The following is a 17102-nucleotide window of genomic DNA, read 5'->3' on the forward strand; positions in this document are numbered from 1 at the left end:
TGATAGCTTTGCTCCATTTAAGTTCCCTACTAAGCCACGGCAGTGTCGCGGAACCCTTAAGTGAAGCAGATAAAGGGGAATGAATCCAGGCCAGTTTAAGGTTGAGGTAACTTCACAAAAAGTAGAAATTTCTGAGATGTCTAAAGTTATTTTTGCATCCTTCACTGGACTGACTGCCTTAAGCACCAGAGTAACGTGAATGGTTTTATCTGAAGGGAATGCGCCCCCTTGACACAGAGGTTTTGGTGTCATGCTCTACCCAGTGCACGCTACAGACAACTCTAAAGCTGCAACAACTATCTTCACACTTGGAGGACAGAAGTAACACAATCTGTCTTAGAATAACTTAGGACATCAGCACAGAAACCACAGAAAACTTTTCTCACACTCACAGAAAGGCACCACCCCCCTCTGCACTGCATCCCACCAGCAAGTTAGAGTGAGAGAATGACACACCACATGTAGCCGCTTAAAGCTGCTTTGGTTGTAGGTTTTTCCCCCCACTTCAAACAATAAAAACAACTCATCCTAATATAACAACATAATATAAGACCTGCATATGACGATGATAAAAACTTAACATGATGTAACAACTGCACACAATGTAATAAGTCTCAGCGTCTGCAGTCGTGTTTGGTGGTTCTGCAAGGCTGTACCACGGCACAAAACTTTGTATAAGCGATATATTTTATTTTCATTAATTAATGATACAGTAAATTCATTTTTTTTCTGCAAACAGGTAATTTATTCAGCAGCTGAAAGCTGGATGTTTTAAATTTTGATTCTCAGGAAGATGTGTGATTATCCACTCTAAAAATTAAAGAAGAGAATAACCACATCAAGAAAATGCAGAACAAAATATTCACAGTATTGAGCTGTACCATTAGCATATTCAAGTGTATTTGTCTGTGGTTCAGAAGAACTTTCTTTCCAAAGGGTAATGAATACATTGGTTTTGTCAGTGATTTTTCAGCTGTAATTGAGGAGGTAGACCTGTTAAAAAAACACTGAGTTAGCAATCATCTTTTCTTTTCTTTATAAGAGCAATACATCTGAACGGGATGATGATAACAACATGTAGCACAATGACAACCACAGTATGTCACACTCACAGGCAGCATAGTAATACTTTGTGAGTAATAAAATCATGGGTCATTAGGTGAACATTCATTACAGTTCAGTGGACGGCTTCTTTGGTTTTGCCGCCTCCTCATTTCTCGGAACGTGGAAGTCGACGTACGGACACCACTTAGTGTTGAGACACACCAGTTTCTTCAAAGTGGATGTTTTGATGATATTAAAACCAGTCTCTCCCCCGAAGGTGCTGGGCTTCCAGTACTCAGGGGAGCAGATTGGGTTTCCCAGCAGGCCTTTCAGAGAGAAGGGAGCACCCATCTCCACCATACTCTCACCAAATATAGCATTAGCACGTGTTTTCTCCAGCAGGACGCCAGGGTAAAACTCCAAAGCATCTATGTCGCCATAGAGCTCCTCTAAACCTCTGGCCATTTCCATGTCATCTGTTAGGACAAGAGAAAACAGCTGTTCATTTACTTTCTTAAAAGGCAATTCACCATCCCATTAGTGTCACAAAGTGTTTTTTCCTTTGGATACTTGCAAAACATAAGCAATAAAATCTCAGACACATGTTATAGTTGCAATATTTTTTCGCAGCTTACCAGTAAATTCATAAAAAGAGGTGTATGGCTTCAGGTTGAACCTCTTCCTGTATTCATTAAAGGGCCTCACACGTGTTGCTCGAGACTCTCTGATGACCATTTCTGCCACTTTGACCACTACTTCAGGAGAGTTTCGACCTCCACCTATCTGAAACCCAGATGAAACAGTTACAACAGTGCCACTTTGCTGGACTGTTTAGTAACATCATCTATCAAATGACAAACAATCCTCCGTGATAAACCATGTGGTTGTGGGGAGAAAATATGTGCCTTATCATGTTTTGCACCATCACTGTGGTCTGCATGAGAGATCCTCCCTTAGTTTTATTTTCATAGCATGCATCCAGAGAGATGACGGTGTTTATCAGTAACTAATCATAATGCAAGCATTTCAAAATAAAAAGACTAAATCAAATGATAAGGACCATGCTCAACTTCCTTTGCAGCATTTCCTGACATATGACTTTACGGTGATAAATGTCAGCCTGACGATTCATTCGCCAGCAAATGTTAGATATTAATTTTGCAGTTCTCTGATTCACATCAAGTCACTTTAAACTTTCAGTGGTGGAAGAAGCACTACGTAAGATCCTTGACTTGAGTAAAAGTGCCATGTCTAAACACCCTACTTAAAGTAAAAGTGTTATTTTCCAAAATCATATCAAAGAACAAAAGTATCATGAGCAAAACGAACTAAAAGTATCAAAGCTAACGGTCCCAAGTTTTTTAAAAAATATAAAAGATATAAAAAGTGTAAAAAATGTAAAATTCTTGCCTGTGAAAGTGAAGTCACAGTGTAAAGTTACATAAAATACTAGTAAAATATAGTACAAGTACCTCAAAATTGTACTTAGGTAAAGTTCTTAAGCAAAAATACTTTGCTATTTAGTTACTTACATCTAAAAACTAACCAGACTTAATACTACATTCCCATACACAGTCAGTAGCAGGTTTTTATCTACCTGTCCTGCAGGTTGACGGGAGAAGGCATCCACCAGCTTCTCCACCCCAAAGTTCATGAGGAGGGAGGTGTTGTAAATAAACTGGGAGTACGGGATTTCATGTCCATCAATGAGAAAGCTGTCGGGCATCATCGGGTGCCAGTGGTAGAGGTGGCCGAACTCCAGAGCGATGCGGTTGCTATACTGGAATCGCTCTTTGAAGAGCAGAGAGGGATCGAACCTCAGCTTCAGCAGGTAACCACTCAGATGCTGCACATACTCTTCGATTATGATGTTGATTATCTCACCTGGAGGACAAAGAAATGTCATCCATCAATGTTACACATTGAGCTAAACTGTGCAAGAATCCATCAGAGAAAGAGGATTTTTCCAACATGACATAAACTTGTAACTCACCAATGATGATGAGTCTGGTGGTCTGGAAAAGCTGCTCATCATCCCAGGTGGGATGCTCTGCCTTCAGGATGTCACAGACTCTGTTATGCTCTCTCAGCCATATGGTGGCATACATGGTAAGACCCGGCAGGATGCCAAATATCTCCTGACCAATGACCAGACGTTTTTCTGGAGGGAGACCATCAGGATACACCATGTGCACAGGGACCTCAGATACTGTAGGAGGGTACATCTCACCATTTACTAACTGTGAACAAACAGAAACAGTAAACCAAAAGTGAGAGAAATGTTTTAAAAGTTTGGAGTTAACTTCCTTTTTCTTGCCACTGTCTGCTTGATTGTGCACACGTCTTTGCATGGTTTATTTATCAAACCACCCCCTCAAGCAAAGCGGCTTTTAGAAGATGGTGTGAGGAAGTTCCCTTTCAAACCCTGATAAGAAGAATGTCAAAGGCAAGATAACACAGCTGCCAGTGATAAATAAAATTAGTGGATTGTCTTTCTTTACCACTTTATCACAATCGCTGCGCTCTGGGAACTGTTTGATTCTCAGAAGTAGCATCACACAGGAAGGCAAGGTTATTTAAGGTCTTTAGATGAACAAAAATCCACTCTGGCAGCAAAACTGTTTTCCTTTCAAAAACAATATTGATTATTCTTTACAAACAAAAGAAAATAGTTATTTAAAAGATTAATGAAGCGACTTGCCCTACTTAGAATGAGAAACAAAAACGTAGTACTTTCTACAGCAACTACTGGTTAGGTTAGCTTAACAGTAAAGACAGTTGGGGGGGGGGGGGGGGGGGGGGCTGGACAGTCAGCAGGGGTTAGTCTCACCAGTTATCTGGCTACTGGCTCTTGCAAGAATGAGTTATATCAATCTTTTCATCTAAGTCAGAAAATATATGGGACGTATAATAAATTATTCAAAGTTATTTCCCAAAATGCTGAGCTTTCTTCTATATAACCTGATATTTCAGCTTTCCATCTTTATGAAGCCGGAGTTGAAGCTGTCGCATGAGGTTGTCTCCATAGATGTTGCTCGCATCGACCTGCACGAGTATGAGACAAATGCAGCAATGTGGTGAATAATTCTGAAGGAACCAATACATTATTAAAAAGACATATGCCTTATGTTTGATTCTGGAAAAGTTTGTTTTTTTAACAGCAATGTGGTGACTGTTGTTTCGGTGTGAGTCTCACCCCATGTCCTAAAGCCTTGGTGAAGCCCCCCTGAACATCATGGTTTGTCTTGAAAAACTGGTGTGTGAAGTGTTGGGCCATGAATGCAAACATCAGATTGGTCCCCTGAGGATCTGGCCTGAATTTCTGTCTCCTAAAAAATCTCTCAGCCATCACTTTTGGATCAGGAAGAACAGATTTACCTGCAGAGAAAATAAACATGTTAAAGATTGCCTCATGAGCACAGTCGTGTGTGTGTTGCTGTGAATGTCTCACCTTTAGTTCCCATGGGCAGAGGACAGTCTTCAGGTACAGGAGGGAGGAGACGGGTGTAGTAGGAGATGTTGTAGTAGGACTCCCAGGCGAGGTATCCGTATTTCGTGTTGTAGGTCGGAGGGCTTGGAATAAGGTCGCTTCTGACTTTGGAAGACAGTGAAAAAATATTGTTGGCTGGTGATGGATTGTGCATGAAATGCCATGGAAAGACAAAAAAACAACAATAAAGTGACTGTCTGTGTAGCCAAAACCTGATTGCTTATTCTTATTCTGTTCCTCAATGGTCCCTAGTTGGCCAAAATTGGCTAATTGCAAGCAAGCAAGCCACACCAGTTCATTCAGTGACAGGTTCCTTTTAATAAAATGAACCGGGTGCTGTGGGTTATTTTTACTTAGCCCACATTCACACTTATGCAGCTGAAAATGGGCCCGAGCACAAGCACTAGTCTGCAGCTGAAAGTAGCACCAGCAAAGCGAGAGCATGAACATTTAAAATATTTATCCAACATCCCAGTTCCTTTTTTGGGGCTTGAACAATTGTTGGCACACACACACACAAAAAAACTCCCAATGCAGCAATTTGTTTATCAAAATGTGTCTCCACCTCTTAATACATCAAGGTTGACAAAACTAAAACTCGGTTCAGAAAGCCCATCGAAGTGTGACCAAAAATACCACAGATAAAACAAAACAAATGGTGGGAAAGTATTAGCTTGCAAGCAACTGATGTTGATTTGTGGTCTGCTATTCTGCAGTGACTTGTTTGGGGGTTTCACTTTTGTTGCCTCTTATCTTTTCACCTACCTGTCAGCACTAATCTCATGATTGTGTCTTGCAGAAAAGAGTTGTTGACGAGGTCCCAGAACCACTGGAAGTGGGTGAGGATGAAGTGGACCGTGGCAGGCTTGGGCTTCAACATGAGACGAACTCTGGTCCAGAACTCCGCTACACATGAAGATCAGCAATAAGTTGTGACTGATGCAGATAAATCATTTAATAATGTTTTTAAAAAACACTTACAATTTATAATAATTTATTTGCCAGTTTGTAAAAAACATCCCACTAGTTGCTGTTTATCAGCCCAGCCGGCAGGACAAAGTTTGGGCGGATATATTCACATTTATACGCATCATTACCTATGTATAATATTGACAATTCTGCAAATTGTGTTGAATCATGTTCACATTACTTGGGCATGACTGTCATGTGGTGAGCTTGGGTGGATGGTGGTGGATAAGGCTGCCAAGATGGTGACCGCAGTTTAAGACTGTGAGTGTGACACCACTGTAGATTATTTTAAGGAGTTGTGTTTGTGTCGACCAAAATGGGTATTTCAAGTAAAAACATGATCTCTTCCTGACCAAGTGAACAGACAGTAAGCACAGCGTTGTTATAAGATAAAGTTGAAAAATGAACCTAAAGAGGGTTGCAACATAAAGGAATGTTAAGTTTCTACATATGTTGCAGAAATGTACATTGCCAACATTTTATATCCCCATCCAAAATCACCCGTCCTTTATGTCATTTACTCTTTAGTTAATAAGGTGGAAGAGGGTCTAATAAACTGCTTGACCTCTGACCTTCTGTTCAAGAGCTGCAGGGCATCTGGGGCTCATTGTATTTATTAAACTAATATATGTTTCATTTAAATTTGTAGATCATATGGATTATTGTAAAAACCCCTTTATCATTCTTTAACCATTTAAAACTGCAGACTCACTATCTTTTGCTATTGGCTGATAAGAGAGTGACAAACCTGTAATCCTTTATTTATAACTTATATATTAAGCTTTATTAATTACTTACCAAAGATTCAAGGAGCTAATTTACTTACGGAGCTAACACTTGCTGGGAAAATCCCTTGTTTGCCAACTTCTTGTTTAGCGTCAAACCGGAATTACAAAAAGCAGTCGTGCAGTTGTGTGCATACAGAAGAAGCAAGATATATGCAGTATTAACTGTGAGATGCGATATACTGATTAAAAACTATTAACCATTAATAACGCCATTAGTGAATGGAACTTAAGGGTTAATTTGCCTAACAGTCACATTAAAGTGGCACAGGCTCACCAGATGTTAACTTGGAGGAACCTTGAGCTGCAACTTTTAAATAAATTCACCCATCGACCTACAAATTAAGGTCGGTAATTCACATCTTTTTTATGCTTACGAACTGTGCAGTTGTCTCCGTAGAAGCCAGTGCGAGTGCAGTCGCATTGGTGGCCCTCTGTGCCAAATCTCACACACACCCCTGAGTTCTGACAGGGGTAGTAGCAACAGGGATTCACTGCAAACAAATAAGGAGAAGATCATCTTGCTTTCTATGAATGAATAATCGGTATAAAAAAAGAGAGCTGTGAGACAGATGCTGTCATGACTCAGAACGATACTGAAAAACAGGCCCGGAAACAAACACAAAAACAGACAACATGAAAGTCAATCAATCTCCATATGATTATGCATCTTATGACGACAACCCTTAACTTATATTAACTCATATCACCACTATTCAAAGATTATCTCCAGCTGTGGCCTAAAGGTGTGTGTCTGTGGCTAGCACATTGGTTGTTAACACAAATGATACAGTCTCGTCCTGCTTCTGGGAAACAGTAGTTTACTGTTGCATACCACCGCCTCATATCTTTAACACTCTTGGTCGTTGTAAAATGACTTCCTGTCCCTCCTTATAGCTTGCAGAAGTTCAATGAGATAATGAGACGCTGCAGCTTTTTTCTTCCTCATTAGCTGTGAATGAGGGGGCGGATAAGCATGTCCACACCAACAGCAAATAGATTTAAGTGACTAGAAGGAGAAAGTGTATGAAGCGTGGGTGCTGTTTCAAATAGTACTGATGTGATGATGTTAGGCGGGTCTTGCTTTTCCGGGTCTTTCTGCCTGAATTGTATTATTGTGTAGAGATAGGAAAGGCATGCTAATCTACAGTCCCTTTCATTTTTATTAGTTCCACATGGTGTGATCACAGATCATCACAAATAGAGCTGATTCGATGATTTAAGATGGCCTGTAGGAGCGCTCTCGCTCATGTTTTGCTGAATTTTCTGTAATCCAGTCGAGCATTGGGATTATTGCTTATCACTCCCCTGCTCACAGGTAACGTTAGCGCTTGGTACTTTTCATTTGATCGACAAAAGCTCAGTGATGATTTCAGAGGATGACGACACAAAGACAGCGTGACGACGTGACAACTTAAATATTGGACTTGACGGAGCATGCTCCGTCAGGCTGATCTGTCATCTGTGTGATTATATTTCTTTACACTGCCACATTATTCAGCTCAATGGCTGCTATGTTACAAAAAGACTGAATGATAAGAATGAAGGTCAACAAAGGTCAACAGAAACTGTGACCCCGCTGTACCTGGACATTTCATTAACAAACAAATAACAAAACTGAAAAATATCAACAGTAACAGTAATAACTACATACTTATACTAAGCAGAATTTATGCAACAGTGCAGCCTGCAATCACACTTTACGATGGTCACAGAATATGGAGAAACGTGCAGCACAGATTTTCACAGTACCTCTGTTTTGTACTAAAAAAGCTTTATGAAAAGGAAAGAAACTAAAGTTTAGACATTAAAGACATACAACTGATTCATGTTGTGATGCAAAAAGAGAAACTGCTTACCGACACCGGAGTCACCAGCACATGACGCGCTCTTCAGCAGCAGTAGGTTGATGAACACCCAGATGGAGACGAGGCCGAACTCTGCCAAAAGGAACAATATTTGAATTTGATCTTGTAGCAAAAGCATTAAAATACATTTAGCAGGTGTTTAGTTAGATCATTTTAGGGTCTCACGTTTCATGATTCCCTCAGGTAGATTGTCTGTGAGGGCTAACAGTTAAATCAATTTTGATTCAGTGTTTGTAGAAAGTAGTTTCTGAGACAGGCTGCTCTCTCCACAACAACCCTCAGGCCTGCTGCTGTGGTCCCACTGGCTTTATAAGAACAGCTATAGATAATGGGCGGTAACACAGTTTCCTCTACTTCCTCCATTTAGTCTTCAATAGATTTTAAATAAAGTGCACTTGTAATACTTTTGACTTGATCATTTTTAGCCAGAACATGTAGGTTCATTGTTACCATGACAATGTTTAAATCAATAGTGTTAAAGGTTCTATCCTAAAAAAAATGTTTTATTTTTATTTAATTTATTTTTTCATGTGTCATTCAAATCATTACAGCCTCAGGAAACATAAACAGGGTGACGCTTAAGGAAAATGTTAAAGAACTCTATCTCCACCTGCTGGCAAGTAAATAGACGTTGGGGCCTTTCTTGTTAGAATAATTATAAATCAGAAACGTAACTATAACTACAGAGTTTAACAAAATTGACACTCATTCAGTATGCCCAATATAAAAAAATAAATACAAATGAAGATAGAAAAACACCCTGCAGTGCCCTGCACTCCATCACAGGAACAACACAGATACACTAACGGGAAATACGAGTTGCAAGTGTATCTGATATGTGTTTTTGGGAACATAAAAAGACAAAGATAAATCCAATAACCAACCTGTCTTCTTTTAAAAATGGACAAACACTGCATTTATAGAGCTGCCAGGTTCTGAACTTTGATACCTTCCCACAGAGAAACCGTCCGAGCCAAACCTAAGTGAGATGTTTGAGTGTTGATGTAACTCCTCTGCTTATAATTTCCTGCATACTGTAGCAATTTTGGGACTTGCTCTTCTGCAGCGTCCACATGGAGGTGGATCTTGACACAAACATTGTTCAGCTTATTCTTATAAACGTTGCAGGCCTTGGCTCTCTCTGAATGTGAAGTCAATGTGGCTTTATTTTTGTAAAATTTTTTTTAACCAAATTGAGTGCAATCCAGGCAACAGTATCTAACTCTAATTAAAAAGTCTTTTGTCTTCAACTTTTTCATTTCCAGCTGAACGTCAATTGCACATCTGTCTTGCCAAACCCTGTCCGTAGAGTGTTAATGTTTATTTCATATTTATTTTCCACATCCTGTCATGGAGGAAACTTTTAGGAATCACACACTACTTCAACCCAAAACCGTTTGGGCTCAGCATGTTGTCACATGTAGACCGTACTGTATCGTCTGCCTGTGTAACAGTGGTTTATTTGTCTGCTGCCCTGATGCTTTACAAGCACCCCAAGATTGTACTTCCATACAGTACCTTCCAAGTAACTTTCCACCAGGTGTTGATACAGATGCCTTTGAGGACAGTGCGAATTTGCAATTTTATATTATATCTATATGAGCCTATTGGGCAAAGAACTTCAGTCCATTTATTTTTTTACAATATTAACAGGGACTGACATGTTTTTTATATGTGTCTTCTGTAATTTCATATGTTATGTTAAAACCACTGGTGCTGATTGTTTGATTATTTGATTTGTTGCTTTCATTTCCTACTGGGCGTCTGGCTTGTCGTACTCCTTTCAGCTTTCAATCTTATGTTAAGGTTTTTTATTTTTTTAGCTGTTTTTTTTGTTTTCAGTGGCCAAGGAAAAACAGATTGTTGTTTCGGACATTTTGGCTGATGACATGTTCATCAGTGTCCCTGCAAAAAAAATAAACTAAAAGATGTCATGTGTTTGATAATAAACTATAACATTTCTGTGATGAGAAGTAGACTCTCTTGATCTGGGCGCTTCATATGATGGACTAGAGGTGAATGCGGTGAGGGGGGTTGCAATGATTTTGAGCTAAATTAAAGCTGACAACAGCAGAAAGCAGAAAAGCTTTAAAGTTTGACAATGACATTTAATTCAAAGAGTAAACGCCCATAGTCAGCTGATTATGGAGAGAGAGAAACAAGTGTGCTCACTGAAGCACTGAAGAAACACAATATCACTCCCTGTTAACTGTACATAGAGAGTAAGGCAATGAGCCCAGCCTTGACTCCTCTTTGTGTCTACTGTCCTACTAGCATCTAGAAATATATTTTAATATATTTGCCTGCTGTAGTTTTCTCTGTTTCCTAAAGTAAAACATCAGGGGTTTCAAGTAAAACCTCTCATCTGGGAGAAGTAGGAGTAAATTGCATTGCATTTGAATGCAGAACACTATACATTTAACCCGCTGATGAAATGTTCTCTGGATTTCTGAGGACAGTGTTTAAAGTGCAAAGACAGCTCACTTCCCTAACGCATCCTTTTTAGAAAAACTGCACCAGTCGCAGTCCATAATTGTGATATTTTCACTCGGCGACGTGCTCGTAACCATCAGTTCGTGGTGATTTTCTCCTCAGTGTTTTGTGTTTTTGCTGGTGTTTGATCATGAGGTTTGTTTGGACTGTCCATGCGTTTGCAGCCTACATCAGTCTTCAGTGGACGTTTAGTTTACCGACCGACCGACTTCCACATCTTCAAACAGCAAACTGTATTTGAATTCCAATCTGTTTCCTAGACATGATTGATATAAAAAAAGATTTAGTGGCATCAGGAACTAATTATCAAATCATCATTTCCCATCTTACAAGTGCCTGAAAAGGACTTGTATCTGGGCAGGGTACGTGGACATGCTGCTGGTTGCAGTGGTGCTGTTGGCACAGGCTGCAGACCGAGGCTTGCTGCTTCCTATAGCATTCCTGGTAATTGAGATCAGATGCTCCTCTGAGTGCAACCTGGACTGGGAGTAACCTGGAAGCATTTATTTTATGGAGAAGATGTTTAGTTAAGCCGTGCTCCCGCTCTAAATGAGCCTCGCTCTGGCTCTGGTGATGAATACGACTGGTGAAAGCACCGAAGGCTGGTTCCTGACTTCTTCCTTCCCCTGGATCGGGTTGCAGATTAGCACACTTCCTGTCCAGTTCTGGAACGAGCCAATCCAGCTGACGGAGCAGCGATAGGCGTACAGGCGAGGGGCATCATGTGTTATCTCAGATGGGGTTTCTGACAGAGCCCAACAGTGGAGGGTCCTCAAACAGCCCACCAGGTATCATTTGTTTAAACTCTCTGGAGTCAGCTGGTGTAAATGTACATCGATCTGCACTATTCAGTTAACAATTAAATGACTAATGTAAGTGACTAATCCACTGGGAATTATCATCTGACTCAGCTTTATGGAGCTTTTTAGTCACAGACAACTCATTGTTTTGTCGTCCGACATCAAATAAAACCTGGCTCTCCTTCTGTCAGACACAGTAGGTTAGTAGCTATTTCCAGCTAAAAAAGCCTCCAGTAACCTGACGGTTCGCTACCCATCCTGCACGAAATGGTACACGGACAAAATAGCTACTTGCTTGTGTGCACAGCAGACCAATTAATGGCGAAAAAAGTTAAGAAACCACTCCCTTGTTTACTCCTTCACTACTCCCTACACAATAGACACTTAACAGTGAGCAGGAAATTGAGACACTTACAGACACTTCATGATGATCACCATTTTGCATCATCGCTGGCAGTTGTTGAGCTGCACAACTGAGTGTGAGTTGTGGGAATTATTAGCTGTAAGTGGTACACATCAGAGAATGGATTCCTGACCTGAACTCGATCGGACCCAACGGGGTGGGCCGAGTTCATACAAAGATTTTGAGACGATGTCTAGGTTTGGCCACGTCAATTGACATCTGACATACGCGTATGAGTGTGTTTCAGGCATGAAAAACAGAACGCCTGCTGAGATTGGGTTGCTACTTTCTTGCTTTGGATCACTTGTGGACAGAAAAAAGGTCCTGAGCCGCACTGTAATTTCACAGACAATGGGCACTGTGGAATTTTTGAGGGCAAAAGGTAATAGATTCCAAATTGGACGCTTAAATAGGAAAATATGGAGCTCTATGTAGTAAATAGGGAGATATTTTGGACACAGCTAAAGAATCAGCTCTATGAGAATTTGAGCTTATTGATCAATCAATCATCAATCGCCAAATCATCAGCATGCTCACAATGACATGCTGTTGTGTAACAGTGCTAAGTGTGTTAGCATGTTCAAAATCAGCACTGAACGCAAACAGCTGAGGCTGATGGATTAGTTTTGCCATGAGCCATGCTTGTTGACACGTTCATGATGACACTATATAATGTGATAATGTGTTGTTTCTTCTGCTTGATGTACTGCACTTTATTCCTTTTTACTTTGCAGGTTACGATTTTAGATGTAGAACAAAAAAAATAAACCTTCAGTTACAGTTACAGTTCAGTTACCTTCTGTTTTGATGTTGGCTGGGCTAAATTCACAAAAATAGATAATCTGTCTCCACAAATTGTGCTGTGAGCTGGGTTCCAGTCGTACACAATCCACAGACATTTAAACTACGTGCTGCAGATGATCATAGCTGGGAGGAGGAAGAGGAGGAAGAGGAGGAGCGAGATTTGGGCTCATCCATCAGCTGTCAGGGAGCTGGCACAGTTCACCAAAGAAAAATGTAGTTCCTTGGCGCACAGTCTGCATTTTAAGTGTTTACACTTTGAAAATCTCAGGGTCCAGCCCTCCAAAGTTTAGGGTGCACGAAACACAAACACAGGGATGAAGTCGCAGCCAGCTCTCCATCCATGTCTTTGAAATTGATAAATTGTGCCACGAGTGTTTCTTAGCGAAGCATCTGCCCTGGCAAAACAAACAGTCCTGGTTGTCATTAGATCCCTTCCAGTGCTCTCTTGCTAAAAAAACCCCCAAAAAAACCCAACCCTGTGTTTCTTGTCCCACCTTCTTTGCTTCCCCTTAGCTAATGAGAGTGCGAGCGTGCCCGGCACCAGCCACCTCTACTTGACACTAGCTCCACTCCGCTGCTCTGCACCCGGAGCTCCAAGGGATCAGCAGCATGGCAGGATATTGCAGCCGGCATCAAACTAAACACACAATGCGCCCTGCACAAGTAATCTCCGCGTTGAGCCTATTTGATGTGACAGTTTAAACACTTGAACTTAGAGCCGGCCTGCAGGGGGGAGGTGGTGTCAGAGGTAGCTGGGTGGGCCATGGTGGGGTGTGCGTGTACTGACCTAAAGGGTTTTCCGTGATTAGGAGCTGCACGTTCACCTCTGATTGCTCCGGGTCACTGCAGGTGAGTGCAAGTGGTCGGAAGGAGGTAATTTTCCTCATGGAGCTTGTTACCTGATTGGCTAAGTAGCTGAACTTTGACACTGGCCCGAGTCCTAGAACATATCACCGAAGAGCTGGATCCTGATCAGAGGCAAAAACCGAGTTAAATGAAATCACACACAGCTCTAACAATTTGTTCCGCACATGAAATTGAACCTTGTGTGTATTGTTGTCATATTTTTGCTTTTATACAGAGTGCCGTGGAGTATTTTGCCTGCATGACCCTGATTGAACTCTTTGCTTCTTTTTTTTTTATTTCACAACCAGTTGCCAAAAAGGACAACACAGTTCTTTCTCAGCTTCCTTCGCACAGCTACATCTGTTCGCCATGTACAACAGAGAAAGGGCAACGAAACAAATAACATGATCCTCTGGGAGGTTGTGGGCTTAGATTCACTCACGGTGGTGGTAGTAAAAGGAAGTCAGACGTCAGATTCAGCAAAAGATCGGATCTGAAGCTACTTGCCAATGGGCTGCTGAACTTTTTGCTTGCAAGGGGTACTTTGACTATTTGGTATTGCTCTTCCATAAAGTCGTGGAGGTTTGTGAGAAACACACTAAAAAAACAAAAAAACAGACCACAATCGCAGGAGCAAAAGATGAGAGATCCTGAGTTTAAGCCTTGTAACTACTCACACCTACCACAGGCTTTTCTGCTCTAACTTTAAAGCCAGAACTAAGATGATCAAAATATAATAAAGATATAATGCCGGAAATTATAGTTATATAACATAACTGTCTTCACAGGATGAGTAGTGCTTGCTGAAAAGAGTAAAGTGAGCTTCATGTGTAAGGTGGTTTCATGAGTATGAAAAATATGACATAAATCAAAAGTTATGGTCTTCACAGTCACCGGATCTGAACCCGAATGATACCCTGTGAGAGATTTATGGCCTTTGTGTTGACAACACACTCCACCGTCATCAAAAATAAGAAACAAAGGAATATATTTTGTCCATCTCTCTAGTAGAGACACACAAAGCCAAGAATCACTAAAGTTGTTCTGGCACTTTTCAAAGGCATTAATGTTGTTGTTTTTTTGTTATTATTATTTTGTACAGCAACACAAAGCTTCGAAAATCATCATTCATCTCAATCGTTATCAGCAGTTCTGTTGAACATCTGTATTGTACTGGAAGCCAGTCATTTGTTCATGTTAGCAAACTCCATTTTTTTTAAATTAGCGTTAGTTACTGTTGCTCTCTGTTGAGATGAGGCACTTGAGAATTTACATAAAGTCACATCCTTTGAACTGATGACCAGTCCTTCCTTAGGAAATCCACAGTCCAGCAGCATTGAACAACTTAAACTTATTTATTTATAAACTTAACTTATTGTAAATCTTAAGACAGGAACTCTTCTTTTGGATGAGCATTCATGATTGCATCCAGAACACTCCATAAAAGTGTGTATTGATATGTGTTTCTTTTATTTTGATAAATAGATCTCTCTTCTTTCCTGAAAAAGACCAAATGATAAATTAATAATTTTAGTTTTCCATCCAAATATAAATGCATGTGTTAAGAAAAACAAAATTAAAGGTTCAGAGAAGCTGCTGTTTGTGTTGAACAATTCTGAATTTCTGAAACTACAGCTCTATAATGAGTTTAAACTCGTGGTTTGGCTGTCTGGCCCACTTCACTGTTATGGTGACTTTCACAGCCTTGTCTTTTCAGACCACAGCAGGCAGCCATAGACGAGCTGGTGAACACAGTGGCACATGTATCAGCTGAATAGCAGAACAGAGCTAAAGGAGGGTGAATATTGGCCGTACATTCATCAACATGATAATGTTGCTCTGAAACTGTCGGATGTGCCAAAGAATCAGTCATTGCAGGTTTCAATTCTGTAATCACTTGTAGGTTTGTAGTGTAAAATGTGTCCTTTGTCGGTTCGGTTTTCACACAAACCAATGTCTGTGTGGGTTTTGGGGTCATCGTGAAACATCTGTATTTTCTGGATGTTTGTCTCTTTTGCTGTGGTAAAACAAGATGCAACTGAGTATACACTTAATTTTACAGTGCTCACTGGCCACTTGAGGGGTTTCTACTTTCACCCAGCAGAGGAAAAACATCAGCTCTCTTTCCTCTGCTGCTTTAGTGGAATTGATCAGCTGCTTCCTGGCTGTAAATAAAGAGGCATACTGTAATCCTCTTGATAAATATCAAGCAGAATAAGGCAATCAGCTGAAAGCAATTTGCATGTCTGTGCTCAAGCCAGCGGCTCGTGATTTTCTCTCCTGTCATCTATCATAGACCACACGCTCGGGCCAAAATACACAATACCCCCAAATTGCTGTCATATGGAGCCCTGAAAAAAGCTCTTCATTTTTCCTTGTCCGTACTTCAAATAAACTCGTATTTGTTAAATAACTGGAGAGGGTTTTTTTTCTCTCCAGTGCAACTTTTCAGAGAGAAGGATGGTGTAATGTGCCATTTCCTTTGTTTGTTAAAAGCTTGGCTGCGGGATGGTAATCTAGATGGGTTTGATCTCAGAGTGGATGCAGCCTGTTGAATGTTGGACGCTGCTGGATTGTGAGTCCTCAAACGTCAAAGTGGTTCTGCAACAAGCTAGGCAAACAGTCACTGGGCGAAGCCTGGCTCCGTTTATTCTTGTATTATTGTGTAGGTGCTTCTTGACATCCTCAGCAAGTTACTCCCTCTGAAAAATCTGAAATGCACACATCAAGAAGCAGGGTTTAAACATTCGGTGCATACCCCAATCCAAAGTGTCGAAACCCCTGAAGTTTACAGCCCATGTGCGGTGCTACCGCTTTGAGTGGGAGAAGCAGCAGCCTACATTTGAACCATTTATCCGCCATTACAAGTGTTTGTTCATTGCTTTTAACTTTGTAGCCTAATGTAACATTACGGGTGAACTACGATAAAAACTCAGCACGTCAGGGGCTGCGCACAACTCAGAACATGTCAAGCCAACTTAACCTGTGATGGAAGAAGCTGACAGTAACACCTAGCCGCATCCTGCAAGTTAATCCTCTGTTGAAATGAGCTGACTTGGCTTCTAATCAAAAACTAGCAAATAAACAACTTTGCTAACACAGCTGAACATCAAGAAGGAGCAATGAAACAAGACGTATAACTTAGCAGACCAGCTACTATCACCTAATAATCAACAGCAACAATTCACGTTCAGAGTCTGTTTTCAGGTTTTTATTTAGCCCCGAAAACCTTATCATCCCGTTTGTCCAAAGCTTATGTTCCCGGTTGGGGCTCCGCACTGTGTCCACTAGCAAAAGCTAGTTTGTAGCTTCCAAAGTTGCAGTTACAGGTTGCTTTCTGGATAAAGGAGTTGAGGCAGAGCAGCCAGAGGACATGAGAAGAAAACTGCAAAACATTTCCCTTTAAAATTTGATTCCAGTTTCGGTCTACTCAGTCAGCCCAGACTAGAGCGAATCAATCACCAGAACATGTCAGAAATGTGTTTCGAACGACAGACATGTCGAAACTTTACTTTTCTTTATGTTTATATTTCAACTGTGCTGATGGTCTGGGTATGTTTAGACACAAAACCCAAGTTTAGGAAAGTACCATGTTGGGGC

General features: G+C 40.7%; 1 protein-coding gene across 1 annotated transcript; it reads right to left on the reverse strand.

The window, feature by feature from the left end:
* Positions 1 to 717: 717 nt before the first annotated feature.
* On the reverse strand, positions 718 to 8591 carry ptgs1 (prostaglandin-endoperoxide synthase 1). The gene is made up of 11 exons (XM_030415994.1): positions 8322 to 8591; positions 8148 to 8228; positions 6666 to 6782; positions 5300 to 5440; positions 4496 to 4639; positions 4241 to 4422; positions 4006 to 4089; positions 3038 to 3284; positions 2642 to 2928; positions 1680 to 1827; positions 718 to 1520 (listed from the first exon to the last, which is right to left on the reverse strand). The coding sequence occupies exons 1-11, from the start codon at positions 8326 to 8328 to the stop codon at positions 1171 to 1173; spliced, it is 1788 nt and encodes a 595-aa protein (XP_030271854.1). The 5' UTR covers positions 8329 to 8591; the 3' UTR covers positions 718 to 1170.
* Positions 8592 to 17102: the final 8511 nt, after the last annotated feature.

This window comes from Sparus aurata, chromosome 5, assembly GCF_900880675.1.
Source record: "Sparus aurata chromosome 5, fSpaAur1.1, whole genome shotgun sequence".
NCBI lineage: Eukaryota > Metazoa > Chordata > Actinopteri > Spariformes > Sparidae > Sparus > Sparus aurata.